Source organism: Parus major, chromosome 20 (assembly GCF_001522545.3).
Source record: "Parus major isolate Abel chromosome 20, Parus_major1.1, whole genome shotgun sequence".
In the NCBI taxonomy this organism is placed as follows: domain Eukaryota; kingdom Metazoa; phylum Chordata; class Aves; order Passeriformes; family Paridae; genus Parus; species Parus major.
The window spans coordinates 5,464,977-5,487,017 of NC_031788.1; the positions used below are offsets into that span (position 1 = coordinate 5,464,977).

General features: G+C 51.9%; 2 protein-coding genes across 5 annotated transcripts in view; both read left to right on the plus strand.

Annotated features, from left to right (window-relative positions):
• Nucleotides 1-1,167: 1,167 nt before the first annotated feature.
• On the plus strand, nt 1,168-9,461 carry MANBAL (mannosidase beta like). Of its 3 annotated transcripts, XR_001524729.3 has the most exons (4): nt 1,168-1,188; nt 2,609-2,657; nt 4,347-4,538; nt 7,051-9,461. XR_001524729.3 is itself a non-coding variant. In XM_015647913.1 (3 exons), the coding sequence occupies exons 2-3, from the start codon at nt 4,389-4,391 to the stop codon at nt 7,156-7,158; spliced, it is 258 nt and encodes an 85-aa protein (XP_015503399.1). In that variant the 5' UTR covers nt 2,609-2,657; nt 4,347-4,388; the 3' UTR covers nt 7,159-9,461. The 3 variants fall into 3 exon arrangements, 2 of the variants coding, with proteins under 2 accessions (XP_015503399.1, XP_033375043.1); XM_015647913.1 differs by lacking the exon at nt 1,168-1,188; XM_033519152.1 differs by lacking the exons at nt 1,168-1,188; nt 2,609-2,657 and adding an exon at nt 2,912-2,930.
• An 8,014-nt stretch (nt 9,462-17,475) lies between these two features.
• SRC (SRC proto-oncogene, non-receptor tyrosine kinase) overlaps nt 17,476-22,041 on the plus strand; it is a 27,203-nt gene continuing 22,637 nt past the window's right edge. The window contains exon 1 of one of the 2 annotated variants that reach the window (XM_015647510.3): nt 17,476-17,622. The gene's annotated coding sequence lies outside the window, so the exon portion shown is untranslated. The remainder of the gene's footprint in view (nt 17,623-22,041) is intronic. The other variant, XM_015647512.3, reaches the window with a different exon arrangement.

Sequence of the window (22,041 nt, forward strand, 5' to 3'; positions counted from 1 at the left end):
CATTGTTATCATTAATATCCACTTAATTCAAATGCTCAGTAACAGCCTAGAAAATCCTTTTATTACAAATGCCATACCCTACTTCCTCAGTAGATAAGTAATGTATTAGGTTTTCTCCAAAATATTTAAGCTCTCTGGTAATAAAGCTCTGCAGAAAAACCAGCCTGGCACTTCTGATAGTTTAGGGTTAGGAAAAGGGCAAAACAAATCAGATTCTTTAAATGCCACAAATGAGCAAATGAGAGCCCAAGCCATTTCCCCCTTTTTAGGCCATCTTATCTCCAGTTCAGAGCTGGAAACTGGACAGAACATTAAAAATAAAGACCCTGTAAAGAGCAAAGCCAGAAGCATATCTTAATAGTTGCTGCCAGAGTATGTCAAGGGAGCAGAGGAAAACCCACCAGGTCTGAAAGGCCACATCATTGATGGTGGGATTAAAACACTCCCAGGGATTTAGGGGGTGAATACATTAAGCCTGAGGTGTAAAGGCCTGGGGTGCTTCTGCACCCAGCCAGGATGAGAGGACATAGCCTTAAGCTGCACCAGGGGAGGTTTAGGATGGACATTAGAAGGAATTTCTTCACAGAAAGGGTAATTCGACATTGGAATGGGCTGCCCTGGGATGTGGTGGAGACACCATCCCTGGAGGTGTTTCAGCAAAGACTGGACACGGCACTTAGGGCTCTGGTTTTGTTGACAAACTGATGTTGGGTCACAGGTTGGACTTGCTGGCCTTAGGGATCTTTTCCAGCCTTATTGATTCAGGGATTCTGTGACCCAGCAGGGGGTTGGCACCCACAGGGATGGTTGCCAGGGAGCAGGTGTTTGCTGGGATGGTTGCCAGGGGTGGTTGCCGGGGCAGTTGCTAGGGATGGTTTCCAGGGATGGTTGCTGGGATGGTTGCTGGGATGGTTGCTGGGGTGGTTGCTAAGGACAGTTTCCAGGGCTGGTTGCCGGCCCGGTTGTTAAGGCTGGTTGCCAAGGCCGGTTACCAAGGCCGGTTACCAAGGCCAGTTGCCAAGGCTGGTTGCCAAGGCCGGTTGCCAAGGCCGGTTGCTAAGGCCGGTTACCAAGGCCGGTTGCCAAGGCCGGTTGCCAAGGCCGGTGGCCCGGCTGCCACCGGAAGCGGTTCCACGGGCGGGAAGCACTTCCGGGGCGGCGCGGCCGGGGAGCGGAGCGGAGCGGGCGGTGAGCGGGGCCGTGCAGGGTTCTGCGGGCAAGGGGCGCTGGCCGGGGGCAGCGGTGGTTTCAGCACCGCCCCGGGAGGCGAGTGCAGAGCCAGGGGGGTCTCGCTGGTCCTGCCGAGGCCGGGCGGCACCGCGAGGGCGGGCCCGGGATGGACGGAGGCCCGGGAGGGATGGAGGGAGGAGGACGCCGGTGTCCCCGCCCTGGGGCTGCGCAGCTGCTTCTCCCACAGCCCGGGCACGGCTGGCCGGCCCCCGGGCCCTTGGCCCACAGCCGGGCTCCTCGGCCGCGCTGGTGGCCCTGGTGTCAGCCGTGCCGATAGGAACAGCCAGCAGAAACTGCCCGGGCTCCATCCCGACACCTGCTAAACCACTGAAAAATTCCAACTTAAGCTTTTTTTGCCTCGTCCTTTGACGGAATTTATTGCGCTTTATTTCCACCCCAAAAAGAAACTAATATATATTATTTGAGCTGTTCCCATGGCTTTATCCTCCCAATTATTTACGTAGTGCCGGGTGTTGAGGATGTCAGCTGGGAAACAGTGCAGCAGGAAGAGAGGTTTGAGTCTCTCCTGGCTGGTGCATGGCCCTGAGCCTGGAAATATGTTGATTATTTATCCCAGGGCCTGGTCCTGAGGCACGGGGAATAGACTCATCCTCTTTGGTGCTGTCACTGAGCAAAGCAGGAGCTGCAGTCCCGAGGAGCCCCTGGCTGGTTCTGTGGGGAGGGGAGGGATCTTCCCACTCCTCCACCTTATTCGTTTGGTATCAGACCTCATGAATAAGCTGGAGGGGTCAAGGGCAGCTTTCTCTCAGGGTCTGACATAGGAGTATTGATCTTCAAATGCAATTTAAGAACTACTTTAGGTGTGGGCATGGTGAGGTGGTCTGAGGAGAAAAGCAGTTGACAACCTGTGGAGAAGAAGACATGTTATCCAAGGAATAAGTGGTGAAACTGAGCTTCTTGGGAACAGGGAGGAAGGCTCCATCACCCAGGGACCTGTTGGCTTAGGTGCGAGGCAGAGGCTTTGGGCATTGTGTGAACCACTGGAGTTCTTTAAAACTGAGGAATTTTGTTCAGAGCTTGGCTCCGTTGAGGGCAGGAAAACCAATGGCCCGGGTGTGGGTTGCCTGAGGAAGCAAGGATGATGCTGTAATTAGTTGGAGCACAATGCCAGGTCTTCTCTGAACATATTTCATGGGGTATTCCTTCAAATGGTGGTGGCAGCTGCTGCCAGCCTGCAAGAGAGCTCTTGGTGCTGGCCACATCACCTGGATTTGTTAGAGAAGTACTAAGGCCCTCAGGGGAGGTGAGCTAGAAAAGGGCAAAGGAGGGGAGATCTGGAGAAGATGGGGACAGAGATTTTTTTGTTTTCATTATATCTGTTTCCTTTTGTTGTTGATCTCTCTGTGTTGTGTTTCAGGTGTGTGAATTGAGATTATCAGTAGGAGTTTGTCCCAAGAAAACTTCAGGTGAGGAACGAAGGAACATCTCTCCCTGCTGTGTTTGAGGACAGGGGCAGGCAACAATAATGTTTTTAAAAGATATCCAGATGAGATAAATGCAACTCAGAGGTGATTCTGTTTCTTGCTTAGGAGCTGCTGCCTTAGTGGATTGGGAGAGGGGGTGATTTAAAAGGCAAGAGCAATTGGGATGAGCCACATGCATGCAGGCTTTGTTCACAGCACTGAGCAGCCTTTGGGACTGGCTGAGCCTGGGTGGATCAGTGTGTGTCCTGACTTCAGGTACAGGTCCCACACAGCCCTGCTGACTGAGTTTGAATCAGAATTTGAAACATTTTCTTTCACTGAAGTACAGACCTGGACAGGACCTCGAGAGGTCACCTGTTCTTATCTCCTGGTTCAAAGGCAGAATTATATATGCCTACACCCCACCCCAGGCCGGTGCTTATCTGATCTGCTCTTCTGAATCACCAGTAGCAGGGATTCCAGAGTCTCTCTATTTCAGTGGCTGGCAGTCTGTGCAGTTGGAAATGTTTTCCTGTCTTAAATTTCAAAATAACATTCTGTACTTCAGCTGAATGAAAACTAAATAATTATTTTTTGTAATATAAATCCCTCTTCTTTTAGTATGTCACCAAGTGATAATTGCCTCTGGTGCAATGGCATTGAGTTGATTCTCAAATTTATCAACTATAACTTTGCTGGAATTACACACCACATTTACCACCCTTCTCGACTTGGTCACATCTGCAGATTGTAACAATCTCCTTCCAGCCTGGGAAATGCAGAGCCTGTTTTGGAGATCATTTCTAGGAGGCAAACTCAGTATACAAACTCAGTCACACCCAAGCTTTAGTGGTACAGAGTTGTAGCTATCAGTGAGCAGTGCTGATCCAGGGAATGCACACTGGGATCATCCAGGTCAGGAAAACCGAGTGGGGCAGTAATCACAGCTGAGTGTGATGGCATCTCAGACTAATTGGATTTCCCTTTGGGGACTTCCTGAGGCATACTCCAGCAATCCTGGCAGGAGAATTCTCCCTCGTTGTAAAAAGCCATTACTCATTCATAGAACAAATTGACAACTCCATTAGCAAAAGATAAAGGGAAGAAGGAAGGATGGTCTCATGGCTCAGAAGCTTGGGACCCAGGAGATCAATATTTAACTCTGCCACAAAGTACCTGTGTGACTGTTTTAAGTTATATGGGGCTTAGTGTAACCAGCCACTAAAGCCACACTTAAATTTATACACGTAACATTCCTCTGCCTTCAACAGCTCTGCTTCTGTGTGATTTAATAGTTGGGTTTGTGCAGCATCTAAAACAAAAGGCTGTGACCACATAGACAATATAAGTAAAAATAAATAGTAATCACATTGCATGTGTGATCAACTTCAGGAAGAAATGTATTTTTGCTTATTAAGCTTTTCTGTTACTGTTTCATGAACATGTTTCATATTTTGTCTGTCTGCTCCTCACCCACAAATGGCCTAATACCAGGAGTTGAGGGCTATTTTTGTAGGCAAAAAAAGACAAACACCCAAATTAAACACAACATTCATTTTCCTTTTTGTTATTGCTCCAGTAGATCAAGAGTATCTTCAAAACTCCCTGAGGGAGTCTGTCATTTTTGGATAACAGAAAGGAAATACCAGGAAGGATGATGCAAAAAATTGCTCTGTATTTTCCCCCTTGCAGTAACCAGTCTTGAGAGCAGCAGAAGAGAGGAGTACACTGACAATGGCTGCAGAGTTGGATTTCTCCCCACCTGAAATCCCTGAGCCCACATTCATGGAGAATGTGCTACGCTATGGACTTTTCTTTGGAGCCATCTTCCAGCTGATCTGTGTGCTTGCCATAATCCTGCCCGTGTCCAAGTCCCACAGGACAGTGAGTAGCGCTCTTTAACTTTGATGTAAATGGGCAGAGTCAGAGAAAACAGGATGGGAGGGAATGCTGAGTAGCTTAAGGGAGACACAGCTGCCCCTGGGATTGGTGACAGTTTCCTTGCTCATCCTCCTTCCTTCCCTCTGGCTTTCCCACCTTCAGCTTCTGTCTTGTGATTTACCACCAGATAGGAAAGTCAGGAACAAATATCTGAGCCAGGATCCATCATAATATCAGTGAAAAAAGCAACCTGAAGCACTGACAAGGTGCAAAATGCATGTGCAGTTCCTGGCTGCAAGTGAAGACTGTCCCAACCCATATCATGATCCTGCTGCTGATTTGCTTCATTAATTGCCAGGTAGGGCATCCCCTTTGCAGGACCTGCCTTTCAGGAAATGACTCTGGGCTCCAGTTTGTGAGTGACTTTTGGAAGCAAGATGTAGGGGAAATTTCTCGTATATCCTAAAGGTGAGGAAAGCAGTTTTCAGGACTGACATCCCATCCAACACCCAAGGGTCCTTTGATGCAGTTGGCACAGGAGAATGTGAAAAGGAAAGGTTGAGGTGAGCTGTTCCTCTAGATTGAGGGATGTCCTGCATCTGCCTGGCTTTTTTCATTAGAGAGAAAAATGTCTTTGGTGCTGGGGACAATGCTGCAAGGTGATCAGGCTGCAAGTTTGGTGCTTTGATACAGATGTTGTCTGCAGGCATACAGTATATTTTCAGTAACAACTCAGCATGGGGAGTTTTGTTTTCAGACTCTTTATTTCCATGTTTGCTCCCTCCTGTGCAGAGGAAGCATGGAAATTTTCAACCTGTTGGGGGAAGGGAGTGCCTCAGGATGAGGTACAGAGTGAAGGATAAAGTTCATGACCCAATTTTTCCACCTTTAACTGCTGGTGTGATGTGGTGCTGTCCTGCCATGGGTCATGCTCCCTCCTGCTTGTCCTGCCACAGGAGCTGCAGCTCCCAGCAGGGAGATGAACAAGCAGTTGCTGGATACCATGCAGTGGCATTGCAAGTCTTAGACTCTTATAATCATCAGGTTGGAAAAGACCTCCAAGATCATCGAGTCCAACCTTTGCACTGTTATTCTGCAGCCACCAGTACCTGTCTGTCAGAGTTCACCATTTCCCCAGTACATTTTTGAGAAATACCAAGTAAACCCATTTTTGAAAGTTGAAAAGAGTGAGACCTTTTGTCTGGAGTGAGAGACTGGAGACCAGCCCCCAATTAAAATTATAAGGCTCGAGGACCTTTTACTGATTACATTTGTAGTATGCCTTGTTGTTTGCATACTCTAGTTTTTATTTTCTCCATATATGAACTGTCCTCTTGATGTGCTGTCCATATATATCTTGTTTACAAGACCATAAATACCACAGGCTAACCCCTCCAGATCTTGAGAATGATGCTTGAGTCTGGGTAGGATGTTGGGGAACTTTGCTGTCTAGGAGCCTCAAACTTTGAAGTCTACCTTGGTTTGGACATTAGAAGGCAGCAGTGTTCACTTTATGGCAGCAGCATTCTGCATCCCTGAGTAATAACCAGCTCCCTGTGCACTGCTCACAGCCTTTGGAGAGCCAGCCAAGTCTCCTTCCTTGGAAAGCCACACAGATGTGAGATTTAATAGCCCAGTAACTTGAGAGACGTTTGAACCAAGCTCTTTGATTAAAAGGACACTGTCAGATGCTGCCTCCCCCTCCATTATCTGGAGTTCTGGCTTGGAAGCCTGGAAATCACACGTCTTGCTCAGCCATTTTTTGTGTGTCCTTTTCCAGTTGGCACACTCAGGCTGAGAGAACCCAAGATGCTAAAGCAATATTTATACTCAAATGCATTTAATGAAAGGAGGCAATCTGCATGTGTGTTCTTTCTCAGAGGAGACTGGCGCAGTTCCCTTGTGTTTTCACAGGATAACTAGATTTTATTTCCCATGTCTGCAATATTATCTCTCATCCCCTCTGAAGGAAACAAGCATCACATCTCAGTATTTTGTTAGTCCAGGTTGAGAAAGCTTTGCCTGCAATTCCCTCCTTGGATTTTGGGCTTGGTTTAGAGGCTCTGATCTTTATATTCTTACTGCTCCTTTGGAGAATATTTTTTTGTCTTGCACATGATAGTGATTAATGTTTGGCAGAAATGCTTGCTGACTGTTTCCATACACCCTGGTGATTATATGTTATCTTTTTCTAACTCAAATAGTTTTCATTTAGTGTTGATTTTCTTCTTGCCTTCAAAGTTTTTCTTCTCCAAAGCCTGTTTTAGATACTTAAGCTTTTAATGGCAACAAGCTGTTTCTGTGCAGAAACTCACACTCATCAAAAAGCACATGCAGAAGGAGTAGAGATGATGCTGCTTGAGTCTCATTAAATGTGGCCTCAGTTTGACATCAGTGTGTTCCAACAGAGATACTCAGCACTTGTTTCCTCTGACTTATACTTGAGTCCCCAAAGCAACCTGTTAGCAAATGGTAAAATAATAGTTACTGACTGTTTCTTAATTGATTCTTGCAGGACTCGGACAGTTTTGAGCCTAAGAATTCAGACATGGTGAAGAAGCCAAAGGCAACTGCTCCACAGATAAGCAAGAAACCCAAGAAGGAAACCAAAAAGAAACGATAGAGGTGTGACTGATGAGCCTCCAAAGACCAAATAACCACTTATAATCATGATTCCTCAGAGACAACATCAAAGGCAACTAACTCTGTTAATGGTTTTCTGGCATTGCCATCTTTTACTTTTCAGGGGCAAGGGAGAAGAAACTTAAAAGAATGGAAGGGTTGGGGTTCTACCATAGATTTCTTACAAGCAAAGAGAACTTCACATGTTCAGGACTTCATTTGACTTGATTAATGTGTCAGTCACTATTAAAGTGACTTACTCCAGTTCTGGTGGGTAGAGAGGGCTGTTGGCCTGTCTCCTCCATGCTAGCTGGGGTTTGTAGTAAAGTCCCTGTGGAAAATGGAGCGTGGGTTTGCCACTTTGGATACTGCTTTGTGTTGTGTTTTTTGAAGGAAGAAGGATCAAATGGATCAAGAATACCACACTACACAGCTTTGTATTCATCTCTGTTGTCATCTAGTCTGAAATACATAGCTATATTTTATGGCTTAATCATAATGCCTTTGTCATATTCTTTAATTCTTTAGGTAATAACTCACCAGATTCCAGACTGCTGCAGATGAAAGCTTTCATTTCCCCAGCGTCGCTGTCTCTTGTTCCCCACCCATGCACTCTTCCTTTCTCTTCCCACCTTTGAAAGCACATACATTTCAGGGAACTGAGGCTGTGGTGGGGATTGTAATGCCTACAAGAATCAGGAAACAATTTTACTCTGGAAGGTGCAGAATTTAATGCCTGTGCTAGTGGAGTTGTTCTTGGAAGCTTGGGAAGACCGGGCACTGTGTGCTGGAGAAGAGCTGCTGGGGTGGGAGTCTGGGGATGGTGCAGTGGTGGCATATCAGCACTGCCTCACTGTGCTATGGATAAACCCTCCTGCCAGCTGGCTGATCCCTGACCATGGGCCCTCTCTCAACACAGCTGGGGATCATTGCACTTGCAAATTCCCTCCCAGCCTTCCCTGCCACAGTCTGCTCCATCTCCTCTGGCTGAATTCCTCCTGAGGATGAATATGTTCTCAGCCTGAGGAGATGTGGTATTTTAAGACCCAAGGGGTGGCAGGCCAGCTGTGTACCATGGCTGCATGGCAGGAGACAGACACTGTGTTCCTTCAGGCTCTGGCTCTCCAGGCCCAGGGACAATCCAGGACTGGATTTAAATATGGCTAGACAGGACTGGAAGGAGATAGGTGGTGACGTAGCCACAGAGTCTCTAGAGCAGCTCGAGCTTCCAGATGCCAGCTCACATCTTGGTTTGTTTGATCAGGAGTGAGTCAATGGGAGGAGAACCTGCTCTCTGAGGCGCACCCAGGGTTCAGAGCAGCTTTGAAGGAAGGGTTCTCCCTGGCAGGGCTGCAAGTCTGTGATCCTCTTTGCATACACAGACTCCCATCCCCGAGTCACAAGTGCCTGGTGAGCCCAGGTGTGTGTTCTGTAGCAGCAGGTGAACAACACATTTACAGAAAGCATCAGTGCTGAGAACAGCCACGTCCTCTGCTCACTCTTGCTCTTGGTGGGGGTGACAGATGGATCCCAGTACCAGTGTGACTCTGATTTCCCTGCTCCAGGCTCTCTGATGCTCTTAGCCAGAATGCTGGCACCAAGCTCTACTTCTTAAAATCCATCTTGGAGCTCTGCTTTAAATTCTGCCTTTTAATATTTTATTTTTTTTGGAGCTACATGAAGGCAGTACCAGGAGGACAGAACAAAGCATAGGAAACATAAGCACTCTAAAGTTGCTTTAAGTTCTTAGTACAAAGAAATATTACAAAAAGTTCCCACACAAATAACAAAGAACAGTGTTGTGCCATGAGTTTCCATGATGGACCTGTGCTCTGTCTCTAATCTGCAGGGCAAAGAAAAGCCCTGAGTAGGTACTGCAGATCACTCTTTCCATTTGAATACATGAGAATGGTTTTATGTAAATTCCAGTTTTCTGCAGGTTACCTAAAGCGGGGGGTTAATGCTTTAATGGAATCACACATTATCCAAAATACAGAGTCACTTCTGCAGCTCAGAACCAGTTAGCAGTGGGCACTGTGTAGCTGTTAGCTGAAATAGCAGCTACTCCATCAATGTTCACCTCCAGCTCGCTCACTCATTGCTCAGTAGAAATCATGGATGTTGGGGTTTGGTTTTGCTGGGGGAAAAAGGATGAATTCCCCAGTCTGTTCCTGACAGCTTTATACCTATTTGAATGCTCTTGTTTGCTGAACTTAGAGTATGTAGAGATTACCAATAACCCATGTATTTTACTTTATCTTGAAATGTGTAATAAATACCATCTGATTTTTTTTTAAAAGGAAATCTGTGTTTAAAGTTTTGCTGCCTGTTCCCTCACATTAACTGTGAAAGCTGCCAGAACTCCCAGACTATAGGAACACAGGGACATAAATAACCTATTCATGAAAATGATCCATTAAGGGAAATCCTTTCAGATCCTTTAATCTGTGAGAAATTGGTTAGTTAATACTGTCAAGCATGTGTGCATCTGTATCTGTGTTTGACTTGGAAGTAGCAAATTGTCTCTCAACACCATTTCACCTTCCTGGAAGGAAGGAGAAAACCATGCAGTGACTAAATCAATTTGCCCCCCCATGAGAGGTTTTGGCTCTGAGAGCCCCCATGAAGGTAGCCCTAGTAAAGGCATCATTTGTTAATAACACAAGCAGGGGATTAGATGGGGATTCAGTAGGCTGGTAAAGGGGATTTTCAGGAGCCCAGGTTTGCATGGCTGGAGCATGGGGCTGTCTGGTGGCTCTTCTTGGCTGCAGTGAGAACAATATGGTAGCCAAGCTCTGGCAAGTGTTTGTTGGTTCTTGGTAGCCAAGCTCTGGCAAGTGTCTGCTGGTTCTCTCACCAGAAAACCAAAACAGAAAGGACTAGTGTGGCAACTCCTTTAATTCCCAAGCACTTTTCTTCAGGCTGTTTTGTAATTAACATCCCACAGGGAGCTGAGGACCTCATTAAATCAATTTTATTGAAGGGGAAGTTTTCAAAGGTCTGTCTCCAGGTACCTGCCAGTAGGCAGCACCTCTGCAGCCACACCTTGCTCTGCCACCCAAAGCCAGGAGCTGGCTGAGGGCTGGATTTCCTCTGCTAGTGTGTGTCACAGAGTTCCTGTCCCTCAGCAGGACATGCCTCAGCTCTGGAGAAACACGGCTGGGAGTTGGGAGTTCTTTCCCCTGTTTCTGATCACGTTCAAGCAGCTCTACCTCTCTGGCCAGGCTCATCTCGAGGGCTGTGGCCATGGCTGTCCCCTGGAGCTGTCCCCTGGAGCTGTCCCCTGGAGCTGTCCCATGCTCACAATGCATCCTTGTGCTCCCGCACCACAATCCCTTGAGACAGGCTAATAAGTAGCTCGTGACTGGAGTTCCAGTTCACATAGTTCAATTAAATCCCTGTTAATCTCGTTCAGACCTAATTTACTTTCATTCTCACACACACACACCTCTCTCTGCTTCAGAGAGATTCTGCTGAGCTTCCCTGCCGACAGGACTGGAGAGCCCGAGGCCCTCAGCCCCACCAGGCACTGATGTTTGCAGAGCAGCCCCCTTGTCAAGTCAATAAACTCAGATTATTTCCCAGCTTGTCATGGAGAATGAAAATACTCCTTCAGTGCCTGGGTTTAGGGAGGCTCAGCCTGGCTGGCAGTGCTTGAGGAGACTATAAGGAAGCTGTAGGAAGGAAGGACCTGCTCAGTATCTGTTTTCCAGGGCACTGCTCAACCATCCCCCTGTGTGTGTGTGTTAATTTTTGGACAGCTGGAGCTGGGGTGCTGGACTTCTCTCCTGGGAGCATCTCTTCCACACTGACACTTCTTTCAGGCAGGAGTTGTGTTGTTCACAGCCTGTGGCCTGCAGGGACTGAGATGACTGTATTGATTTAGTTGTTTGTTTATTAATCTCATGAGGCATCAGAGACTGACTGCAGTAAGAAAATGGGATGATGAATGGAGAATGCTGGAGTACAGAGCATTGCTGTGTGTTTGATGATTAGCTTGATTGCTGGCCTTGGCACTGGAAAGAGATCTGACCCTCCTCTTCCTCATGCAACCATGAGGAATGATTTGTTTGGGAAGCATTCCCTTTCTCCCTGCCACAGACGTGGGCTGTAATCAGTGTTTCCATTCCTCCTCCAGTTGACAGTCACTGCAGGTCCAAGGTCCAGCTCTTCTCTGGCAGTTTGTGGCTTTAGAGCAGTGGTTTGTGGGGGTGTTTTCTGGTTTTTGGTACCCAGGCCACTGTGCAGTAGCTGCTCCAAGTGTCTCTTGCTTGGGGCTGACAATTGCAGGGCAATGAAATCGCCTTCCTGCCTCTCCCTTGAAATTCAGCTGATTTTCCCATTTCATGATGCTTCTTCCCAAATTTGTGGCTTTTCTGTCACTACAAATCACTCCCATGACCCCTTGTGTTGGTTCCAGCCTGTGGACTTATGTCCACTGCAGTTGTTCTGTCCTTGAGACACATTTTACCTGCCAGTGACAGTGGACATTACCCACTGTTATCAAAGACTGACACAGAGCAGGAACAGGTGCAGGACCATCCAGGATGGAAAACAGTGTCCCTTTGTAATTTTTGGTGATGATTTTTTCAGCCAGCAGGAATTTTCCCTGGGAGCCCCAGGTACACCCAGAGAACTGTGCCAAGCACATCATCCCTCAAAGCCATGAGGATCCAAACCCACCACACCACACTTCTGAGCTCGTGATGCGCGAGTGCTGTGGTGCTGCGTGTGCTCCACACCACCTGCTCAGATCTGCTCCTCACCAGCACACACAAGATTTGTCTTGTGCAATCCCAAACCTCTTGCCCACTTCCCTCCTCCCAGATTCCCTGGTTTCATTTACTGCCTGGAGGCCCCAGTGTGGCTTTGATGCCCCTTGCACTCTGCTTGCCAGTCCAGGTGAGGACTCAGTGATGCAGAGTAGGGGGTTGGAGCCTCACAGAGGCTGATGGGCTCTTCCATGGTTTCAGTCCAGCCTTTCTGGCTGGTGGGTACAAGGTCAACCTGCTTTGGGACACATCTGCTCTGCTTTTTAAAAACACCTGTTGCCTGGTTAATGTCTCCTGTTGTATGAGAGGAGCTCAGCTGTGGGTGGAGGGGTTGAAGGGCTCTCACTTCCCCCAGTCTGCAGCTCCAGGCAAGGAGCTGTGTCTTTAGCACCATGCTCTACTGGAAGTCCTGTTTGCACAGGATTCCTTTTGTGTGAAACCTGCACTCAGGACATCTCCCTATTTCTTGCCAGAGGCTGTCCCATCCTCTGAGCTGCCACCCCTGTCAAGTTCAGCCAGTCCCAGTGCATGGACTGGGGCTGTGGAAGGCATCAGCAATGGCCTGAGACATCTCATATCTCACCCAAGCTACGACCCAGGTGTCCCTGACTCCAAGGCTTGTTCCTGCTGCCTTCCCTTTGGCTGCTGCTTCTGCAAAAGCCATCCCAAGCTTGTAAATTCACCTTGCCATCAGCCAAAGTCCAGAGTACGACAGACACTGTCGAGCTCTTGCAGGCAAAGCCACTCTCACGGCTCCAGGAATCGGCTCCAGACGTTTCCTGCTGTTATTTGTGCCTCAACTCGGGCTGCACAGGCAGGATCCATGCTGGAGCTGTGCTGCTGGTGTGGAGCTTGTGGGATCACATCCCTGGGGCTCCCTGAGGGCAGCTCTTGCCCATGGCTGGGAGAGCCCCTGCTGTAGCCGAAGGGCCGGGCTGCAGCTGCTGGGGTGTGTGCAGGGGAGCGTCCTCATGGCTGTGGTTCCCACGGAGCAGCTGCTTGTGATGCTGTGGTGGCTCCTCTGGTGAAGCAGATATCCCCCAGTGTCAGGCCTGGGCAGGAGGAGCAGAACTTGAGAAAAGCTGCAAGCAGATCTCGTCCCTACCTCCCCCCTCACTTGACTTGTTTTAAACTGAGCTCAGATCCAAACGTCATATGGTTTAAGTTTCTCAGATTCAGACTTTGGCCTCCTTTGCCCATCCCTCACTCAAAGGACCAAGACTGGATGATTAAGGGGAAACACCCTCGTGTCTGCTCTGGCTCTGCCTGCTCAGGCTGCAGGCAGGCCAGCAAGCAGCTGGCTGCTGGCAGGGAGGGAACATCCCAGCCCTGGGGCAGGGTCTCCTGGATGTGGCTACCAGAGCTCTGCATCAGCCAGCCATCCTCTACTGCTCTGCAACCAAATCAAGCCAGGAGCAGGGCTATAAATCTCATCTGGATGAGCTTCCCTGAATTTTTCTGAATTGCTCTTTTCTATGGATACTAAGACTGTCCAAAAAGCTGAATTTCCATGCTGGGACATGCCAACATCTTGTGTGTGGCTTTCATGCTGAGCTGAGGCAAGAAATAAAACGTGTCGGATTTTTGCCCAAATGAGCTATTCCAAGATACTTAATTCAGATTGTATCAAAGCATATTTTATCAGTCAGAGACCTGACAGGAAATGTTGTGCCTTTATTGGCAGATAATTTCAGCCCACAGCTGTTGAACTCAGTGCCTCCTTATTAAATATTTGCATGTCACCGAGTCAGTGGTTTCCCCCCCCACAGCCCTTTCCCCCAGGGAATTTTGCAATGACACTTCCTGGCCGGGGCTAAAAGCCCCTTTTGCACAGCAGATTGTCACCACACTGAGGGACACAACAGGTCCTGAGCCCTCCTGGTAATTTGTTCTCAGCTGCCCCTTTTTATCCTATAACCTGCAGGATGCTGGTGATTGCTGTTCAGCTCCTGCAGCCCTGATGCTCAGTGTGGGAGAGAATGGCCAAAATTAGCATTTCTAGCATGAAATATTGCCAAATGGCTCGTGCTGCAGGGTTATTCTGGTCAATCCCCCTTAGTAAACCAGCTCCTGAACTTGAAACTGCAGGTTCCCTTCCAGGGCTGATGGTGCTGATCATTTCCCATCTCACACTCACTATTTGCAGGGCTGTAAAGCCCAATGATCGTCAAATCTCAGGGCAAGAGCCGTGGCTGCCTCTCTCTCTGTCCAGCATCTCAAACACAACCATTACATTATTAATAGTAATAATTCCTGCAACTGTGCTTGAAACTTGCAGTGAACAAAGTGCAGCCTCAGGAACAGAATCCAATAGACAAAACTTATTCACGCGTGCCAAGGGGGCGCTTAAAAATAAAGCTGGCAGGAGATTAATGGATGTTTTGTTGTAAATCCACAGTTACTTTGGGGAGGTCAGGGCTCAGATCAAACACTGGACCCAACTTACCTTGCAGGAGGATTTCAGGAGCCCTGTGGAGCAGTTTGATCTGCACACCTGGAGGGGAAGGAGCCACGTACTTATTTACTTAGTCATGAGCATGACAGCATCTGCCCACAGTAACTCTCATTCTTCTTGTTCCTGATGAAACTCGCGTAAAGGTCAGCAAGAAAACACAGAAATACCTGAACATGTCTTCATTGCTTTTTAAAGCATCATTTCAAGATGTCCTAACCGAGCCACTGGAAATACTCAGTGCTACTTTTGTTCAAATTGAAAGTACCTGGTTTTCAGTTTCTGTGAGCTTCTTCCTCTCTTTGGGGTGGGTTTTATCAGCGCTATTTAAAAGTGAAGAATCATATCAAGAAAATAAGTTTCGGACGAGAGACTGAAATCCCTGGTTGGGTGAAAAAAAGTAGCAATTTGCATTAGACTGCTTAAAGATAAATATTTGGAGTGAGGCAGGAGGCAAAGGGAAGTGGGTGGTCAGGGGCTGTCAGGCTCTGGACCTCATGTCTGACCCAGGAGTGTCCTGAGGTGTTCTGGGTTGCTTAAATGGTCTTAATCACAGCATCCCCAGCATTGCATGTTTAATGTCAGCCCTGTGAGGGCACATTCCAGCATCTGAGGCCAAAAGATAAGAGTCTGGGTTTAGAGAGTGTCTGTTTGTAATTTTAGATTTGCACATTGGCATCATCTTAGAAGAAGAGGTTGTGTCGTGGACTTGGTCTGGCGTGTTGAAAGGCACAGTGCTGTCGGTGTTTGCCTTCCAGCCATGGGCTGGCACCGCCAGAGATGGGAACTCCGATTGGGAGGACAGCCTGGAGAAAAGAAGTTGATTGCAAAAGAGAAAAACAAAATACAAATATTTATAAGTCATAATTGCATCTTAGATTTTAGTCTGGATCCAGTAGGGGCTGAGTCATCCTCGCCAGCTCACCCGGGGCTGGAGCCAGCTCCCCACTCCCCCGGGGTGCTCTCCCCTCCGGCAGCGCCCCAGGCCTGCAGAGTGGGTGATCCTGGGGTAGGGAGGGACAGGGGAGTGTCCCTGTGTCCCTGTGCAGCACAGCAGGAGAAGGTGTGGGGCTCCCCAGGCATTGGTGAGACCCCACTTTTCCCTCTGTTACATCCACACGGGTGAGCAGAGCAGTACCGGGACTGCCCCACACCACCGGGTTAATTCCTTCATCCCACATCGTGAAGAATCCTTCCCTGCACAGCCCCACGCCAGCTGAACGGCAGAGGGGGTGGGCTAAGAATGAACGCCCCCGAGGCTCGGAACGAACCGGGCTGCGCTTGGATGCTCCGGCACGGAGCCCCCCAGACCACACACGAGTGTCCGGGGAGCCCGGCCGGCCTCGCCCAGCCCTGGGAGGGAACCGAGAGGGAAAGCGTCTCCTGCCCGGCTGGAGGGACCTTATCAGCCTCAGCTCCTCCCAGGGAAGGGCCCCTCACATTGTGCTGGCCACGGGTGATGGATCGGCGCGTGCATGACTCCTTGTTCCTGGTGACTCATGGATTCGCTGGCCTTCTCCAGTGTCATGGGAAATATTTTTTTAATAACTCAAAAGGCGGGGGGGGAGTGGGAAACAGAAAGAAAAACTCCACCACATAGTTCTTTAAAATTTGTTAACTTCCCAAATCGTTTCTGAAGTGTCAGATCTTGCTCAGAGCGAGGAGGGATTTTGGAAAACCCCCGCGGAGTGGCTGCAGGGTTGGTCAGAGGGGTGGGCAAGGATGGCAGAGGTGGCGCTGGCTGTGGAAATGCAAGGGTCACTGGAGCTGGCCAGCAGCCCAGCGTGCCGGATAAAAGACCTAAATGGAGGTTTAAGGAGTGGACTGCTTCATCCCCTCTCTTCCTGGAGGATAACGTGACAGGGAACACTTCAATGGATCGCCGGTGGGGGAGGTGGGAGGGCTGCCAGCGCCGCCGAGCTGGTCGGGCAGCCCCGACGGGCTGGGTGCAGGCATCGGGGCACCCGGCTGAGCCCTGAGCCCGTGTGTGCAACCCGGCACTGCTCGGTGCCAGGGCAAAGCTGGGCATTTCCCACCTCTCGCTGCTGCTGGAAGGGGAGGGTGCTGAGGAGCAAGGCGAAGGATGGGTGGAATTGTTGCCGTGTGCCCACCTGCCCGAGTGGAACTCAGGGACACACACACACACACCTGGTGGGGTGATGCTGCCAGCCGGGGATGGGCCCCCAGGAACACCCGCAGCTCCGCTTTGCCTTGTTTTGGAGGCCGGCACCGGCTTCAGGGGCCACCGGGGCTGGGGGATGCTAACCCAAAAACGGGATAGATGCCCCAGCGGAGCACGGACACCGCTGCGTGCCTGTGCCGCCTCCAAAGGGCCCCACAAAGCTCCCCGGCTTCCCAGGGAGGCACAGGACATGGTTTATCTTTGCCTGCTTTTCCATCTGAAGTTTTGCCTCCTTCTGACTTCAGAGAACGGGGAATGTGGGTTGCAGCCCTCTGGGAAGGCGAGGTGTCCCTCCTGGGGATGGGCAGGAACAGAACCTGACAAAACAGCATTTCCCCTGCAATTCGCCGTGTGTTAGGGCTGTTGAATAAAGCAACCCAGCCGGGTTTCAGCCTCCTGAAAATCACTTTTGTTTTACCAGCTCCGGCTTCCAGGTAACACAGCAAGCCAGCCCGGCGGGGCGGGCAGCGCTGGGCTCGGGTGGGAGCACCCCCAGCCCCTCACCCGCGGGGTGACGCGCCCCGAGGAGCGCGGCCGCAGCTCCCACGCGTGTCCCCGGCTCAAGCAGGCGGTTCCCCCGCCGCGGGCCGGGACGCGCCGGCAGCGCCGGCGGCGGGGGCGGCCCCTGGCCCGTGCGCGCCCCGCGGAGCCCGGCTGCCCGGAGCCTTCTCCCTGGAAAAAAAAAAAAGCCACGGAGGGAGGGGAGGGGCTGCTGCTGCCTTTTCCCCCATCCTCCGTTTCCGGTTTGCTGCCATATTACTCTCTTTTTTTTTTTTTTAATTTTTTTTTTTTTTATTTTCCCCTCCCCGCGGTGCCCCCCCGCCCCGCAGAAGGGGTGAGCGGGGGCGGGCGAGGCACCAGCGCGCCGGGGCCGCGGCGCTGCGCGATGCTGCTGCCGGCGGCGCAGCCCTGAGCCCGGCCCGGTGCGGGGCGGTGCGGGCACCGAGCGCCGAGAAGGCGGCGGGGGGCGGCGGCCGCGCCCCCGGCGCGGAGACAAAGCCGGGGCCGAGCGCTGGAGGCGAGCGGCGGGGGCGGCCCCGCTGCGCGGACCGGCGGGAGGTGAGTGGCGGCGGCGGCGGGGCTGCCCCGCTGTGGGGCAGCCGGGGGGTCCCGCGGTCCGGCGGGGGTGCCCGGGGTCCGGCAGTGGGGTCCGGCGGGGGATGTCCGCAGTGGGGACCGGCGGGGGGATGCCCGCAGTGGGATGCCGGCAGAGAAGTCCGGAGGGTCGGCGGGGAAATGCCCGCGGTGGCGCCAGCCGGTTGTGGGTCCGATCGGGGATGCTGGCAGCTCGGCAAGGAGGCGGTGGGTCCGGCCGAGGATGCCCAGGCTGCCGTGGGGTAGCTGTGGCTCCAGAAGCGTGGGATACCCGCAGCCTGCAGAGCTCGCTGCGGGTCCCCACAAGGATGCTGGCGGTCTGGTGCCGGGTGTCGGTGGGGCGGCTGTGGGTCCAGCGGGATGCACATGGTGCGGTGGGTCAGCCGTGGGTCCGGCCGGGGGTGTCACTGCCTGGCGGGGCAGAGCGGGGGACGCGGGGGGTCCGGCGGGGCGGCCCCGCCTGCCTGACTCCCCTTTGTTGTGCTCAGGGGCTGTGGGGGACCCCCGGGAGCGCAGGGCGGGGACAGCCGGGCTGTATGTAGGCCAGGACATGAAATATTCATCGCCCCCCTGCTTTGATGTCTCGTGATCTGCTTCCCTTGTCGTGTTTGTTCACCGGTGATTCTGGGGCCAGTGTCCAGCCCTGGCGGACCCGGCAAGTCGTGCTCCTGGCCGTGTCCCTCGCTTGCCCCTTGCCGTGCCCGGCTGGCTCAGCTCCTGGGGGGCTGCAGAGCCCCGGCTTCTCCCATTTAAGACTTCATCCAGTCAGGAAGTTCCCCATTAGCAGCCTGGGCGATCCAACCCGCATGTGTGGCTGCAAGTGGTGGCAGTGGCGTGTCCCCACTGTCACAACCCCCAGTGCCCTGCAAGAACATCGTGGTTTTTGCCCGGAGCCACACGGGGGTCAGGATGAGGTTTTATCCTGCTCACTGCCGAGACAGGCTGTGCTGCATCCTGAGGGCGCTTGGGATGGACACAGGAGGCAGCCTGCAGGGATGGGGACACTGCACAGGGCTGTGTGCCTGGGGGAAGGTGTGGTGGGGGCTGGCATCTTGTGGCATCGATTCTGGCATGGTCCTCTCTAGTGCTGAGCATCACATCAGGGAGCTGTGCAGCCTCGTGTGAGACCTGCTGGACTGAGTGGGGATCTGCTCCATGTCCCTGTGTGTCACTGGCCCTGCACAGGACACTCTTCCCTGGCACTTTCTCACCCCGGTGGCTGCTGTGCTGTGCCAGGGCTCAGCCCTTGCCATGGTGCCAGGAAGTGACTGTGGTCCTGGTCCTGGTCCTGGTCCTGGTCCTGGTCCCGGTCCTGGTCCTGGTCCCAGAGATGTTGAGCAGCAGTGAGGGCTGGCAGGGAGCAGGTTGTGCTGCCCTGTGAGTGCTGTGGCCCATCCTCCTGGCTCCCCAGAAGTGATGCAATGGAAGGGACGTGATGTGACATGCAGCCAGGGGGTCCCTCAAGACAGGTTCCACCGCACTGTGGCATTAGGAGCTGGGGACAGTGGAGGGCACAGAGCACAGGGTTTCCTGAGGTGAGCTCCTGCCTGTGCAGCAGGGACAGGGACAGGACAGAACATATCCAGCAGCTCTCTATGAAACTGCATGAAGGTAGCAACAAAAGACTTGATTTTCCTTTCTCCTTCCCAGCTGGTGCCCCCAGAGGAGGGGTGCTGGGGGTCTTTGTTGCTTTCCTCTCAGCTGAGGAGATCCCCACTGCCAGCATGAGCGGTGCAAGAAGGGAGTCATGACAAACCTTCCCGAGACCCAGCCATTAGTGATGGGAGTCCTTTTGTCCCTGCCTGCTTGGACACCCCCCCTCAGAGTACAGTGGCTCAACGTGTGCCCAGGCCCCCCAAGCAGCAGGTGTTGGTCAGACAGTCACAGGGCTGCCCAGGAAGGCGTGAGGAAGGGGATGTGCAGCAATCTTCCACTTTAAAACAATAGCCTTTCTGTTATTTTCGCTGTTGGACCGCTCCTGACACCTTTGCTGTAGAGTTTGATCCTGGCTTACCTGTGCTAAGCCATCAGCTTCGGCTGGCTCCGGATCCAGCCAGAGCAAAACCATGGCACTCGGTGTCTGAGCCGAGGCTCGTGTGCTGGCTCCCCGGGGGGAGCTGTGTGTCTGTAATCATTAGCCAGTTAATGCTTATATATCAGGAAGGAACACCTTTGCTTAGGAGATCGAGGGTCAATTCTCACTTCCAAGCTTTGACCTGGGAGCAGCAGGGCAGAAGCTCCTCTAAACACCTCCTGGCTTTGCCAAAACAGCCCAAGACAGGGTTATTTATGGGCTGTGCAGCAGCAGGGAAGGGAAGTCCAATGTTCCCTGTCTCGATCGTTAGTGGCCTTGCAGTGCTCCCTGTGTGATGGAGATGCCCTAATGATAGCTCTGCCCTTTAATGACTTTGTGCCAGAGTGATGGAAAATCATGGAGGTTCCGCAGGGAGGCAGAAAGGGCCATCCCAGCCCCTGCTGGGGAGCAGGGGGATGAGACATGGAGAGCACTGCAGTGACCAACCCATCTGGAGGCTCTGCTGCACACACAAGAGGGTCTTTCTCTGCCTTGGTGGCATGGAGGGGACATCAGCCATCCTGAGGCAGGGACGGCCTTTAGCAGCATGGGCAGCTCCTGTGAAGCAGCATCATTTCACTGAACACACTGAGGCAAGCAGAGGATGGGGCTCCTGTGCCTCCAAAATCCCATCTGCCTTTCCCTGTCACTGGTGTGGGATCATGTCTGGCCTTTGAAGTCATCACTGAGCTAAACTCCTATCTAATGGGACCTGAAGGACTTGGTCCCCAACCTCTCATTTAAACAATCAGCAAATGCCTGTAAGATCTTGAAAGAGACGAGGTAGGAGGGAGCGAGCAGCCTGCATCTCCTCCCAGCATGTCTAAGCAGGGGGAACCCGCAAGCATCCCTGGGACAAAGCACTGGACTCCTGGCATGGCTGTGGGAAATTGGAAAGCCTATCTGAAGTGCTATTGTTTCCTGTGCTGTCTATTTTGCAGCTCGGTTTCCAACTTGTTTCTTTATCTCTTGGAACAATTTCCCATCTGAGCTCACTTCCGCAGTGCTCCGCATCGCGCTCCGAAGCCCGCCTGGAGATGTGTCCAGCGTGCATCCCATCAGAAACAGCCTTGTCAGACAGCAGCACACCCCTGTACCTCCCTGCAGAAGGGAGCCCTTCAGTCCCATGCCTGGAGAGCAGCTCGGACCTCTGGATGGAAATAACCATCCGTGCATAGCTGTTCCTGGGACAGGAGCACGGGCTGTCACTGTTTCCAGTCCAAGCTCCTCTTCCTGACCGCCTGTAGCTGTGGGTGGTGCAGTCCTGCTCCCCAGGGCTTGTGTCTTGCTGAAGTTTCCACCCATCAGCAAAAAACATGCTGTGTGTCACGGGGCTGTTTTAAAGCCTTTGGTTCCTCATCGCTTAAATGGGCAGCAAACTGGGAGATAGTCCAGCATATCACAGAATCGTGGGATGGTTTGGGTTGTAAGGGACCATAAAGCTCATCTAGTTCCAGTTCCCTGATCATCCAGTTCCAGACTTGCCCAGAGTGTGCTTAGGAGGGGCAGCCAGGCCCCAGCTCAGTCCCAGGTTGGCAGAGTGACCTTGGCACGGTCCGTGTTGGGAAGCGGTGCCGCCGTGCACATGGCTCTGCACACACGCGCTCTGCAAAGAAAACCCTGAGACAGATTTCAGGAACAAATGTGGTTTGAACCTGGGCCAGGAACCAGGACCTGCAAATCTGCGTGTTGCACTGACTTCCCTTCAGGCTATGGATCTGCTGGCTGCTCTCACTGGGAAGCTGGGAGGGGTTTTTGAGGGCTGGGGGCTGGCTGGGCTGCCGAGGGCATCGGCTGTTGGGGAAGGTGGGACTGGTCATTGATTTTAACTCAGCCCTTAAAAAAATCTGCCCGAGCCTCTTGACTCCACGTAGTCTCAGTGGAGAAGCAGTGTTTGAAATATCCATAGGCTGGCATGTGGGATCGGTGGGCTTGTCTGGAGAAATGTGGAGAACTGAACTGCCTGGGAGTTTAAGGCAAAAAAATAAGAAATGGGGGCCGTGTGTAGAGAGCCTGCCCTCACCTCACAGCCATGGGCCCCATGCCAGGAGGGCAGTGGGATGGCTTTGGGGTCTGCAGCCAAGGGGGACACATGATGCAGGGACATGTGTGACTTGGGCTGTGCTGTGGTTCTCTCCCTGTGCTGCAAGACTCAGAGGCTGGCCACGAGTTTCCCAGCCCATGCTTGACCTCTCACAGTCTCACTCCTGTGACCGTGAGGTTTCGGCTGGCCCTGAGCTCCCTGTGCTGAGGATGGATGGATGATGGATGGATGGATGATGGATGGATGGATGATGGATGGATGGATG

Excerpts from the sequence above, each read along its gene's own strand:
- MANBAL (XM_015647913.1), top strand. The coding sequence starts at position 4,389 with ATGGCTGCAGAGTTGGATTTCTCCCCACCTGAAATCCCTGAGCCCACA. Across the intron at positions 4,539-7,050 it reads TGTCCAAGTCCCACAGGACA|GACTCGGACAGTTTTGAGCC; the intron begins GTGAGTAGCGCT and ends TGATTCTTGCAG.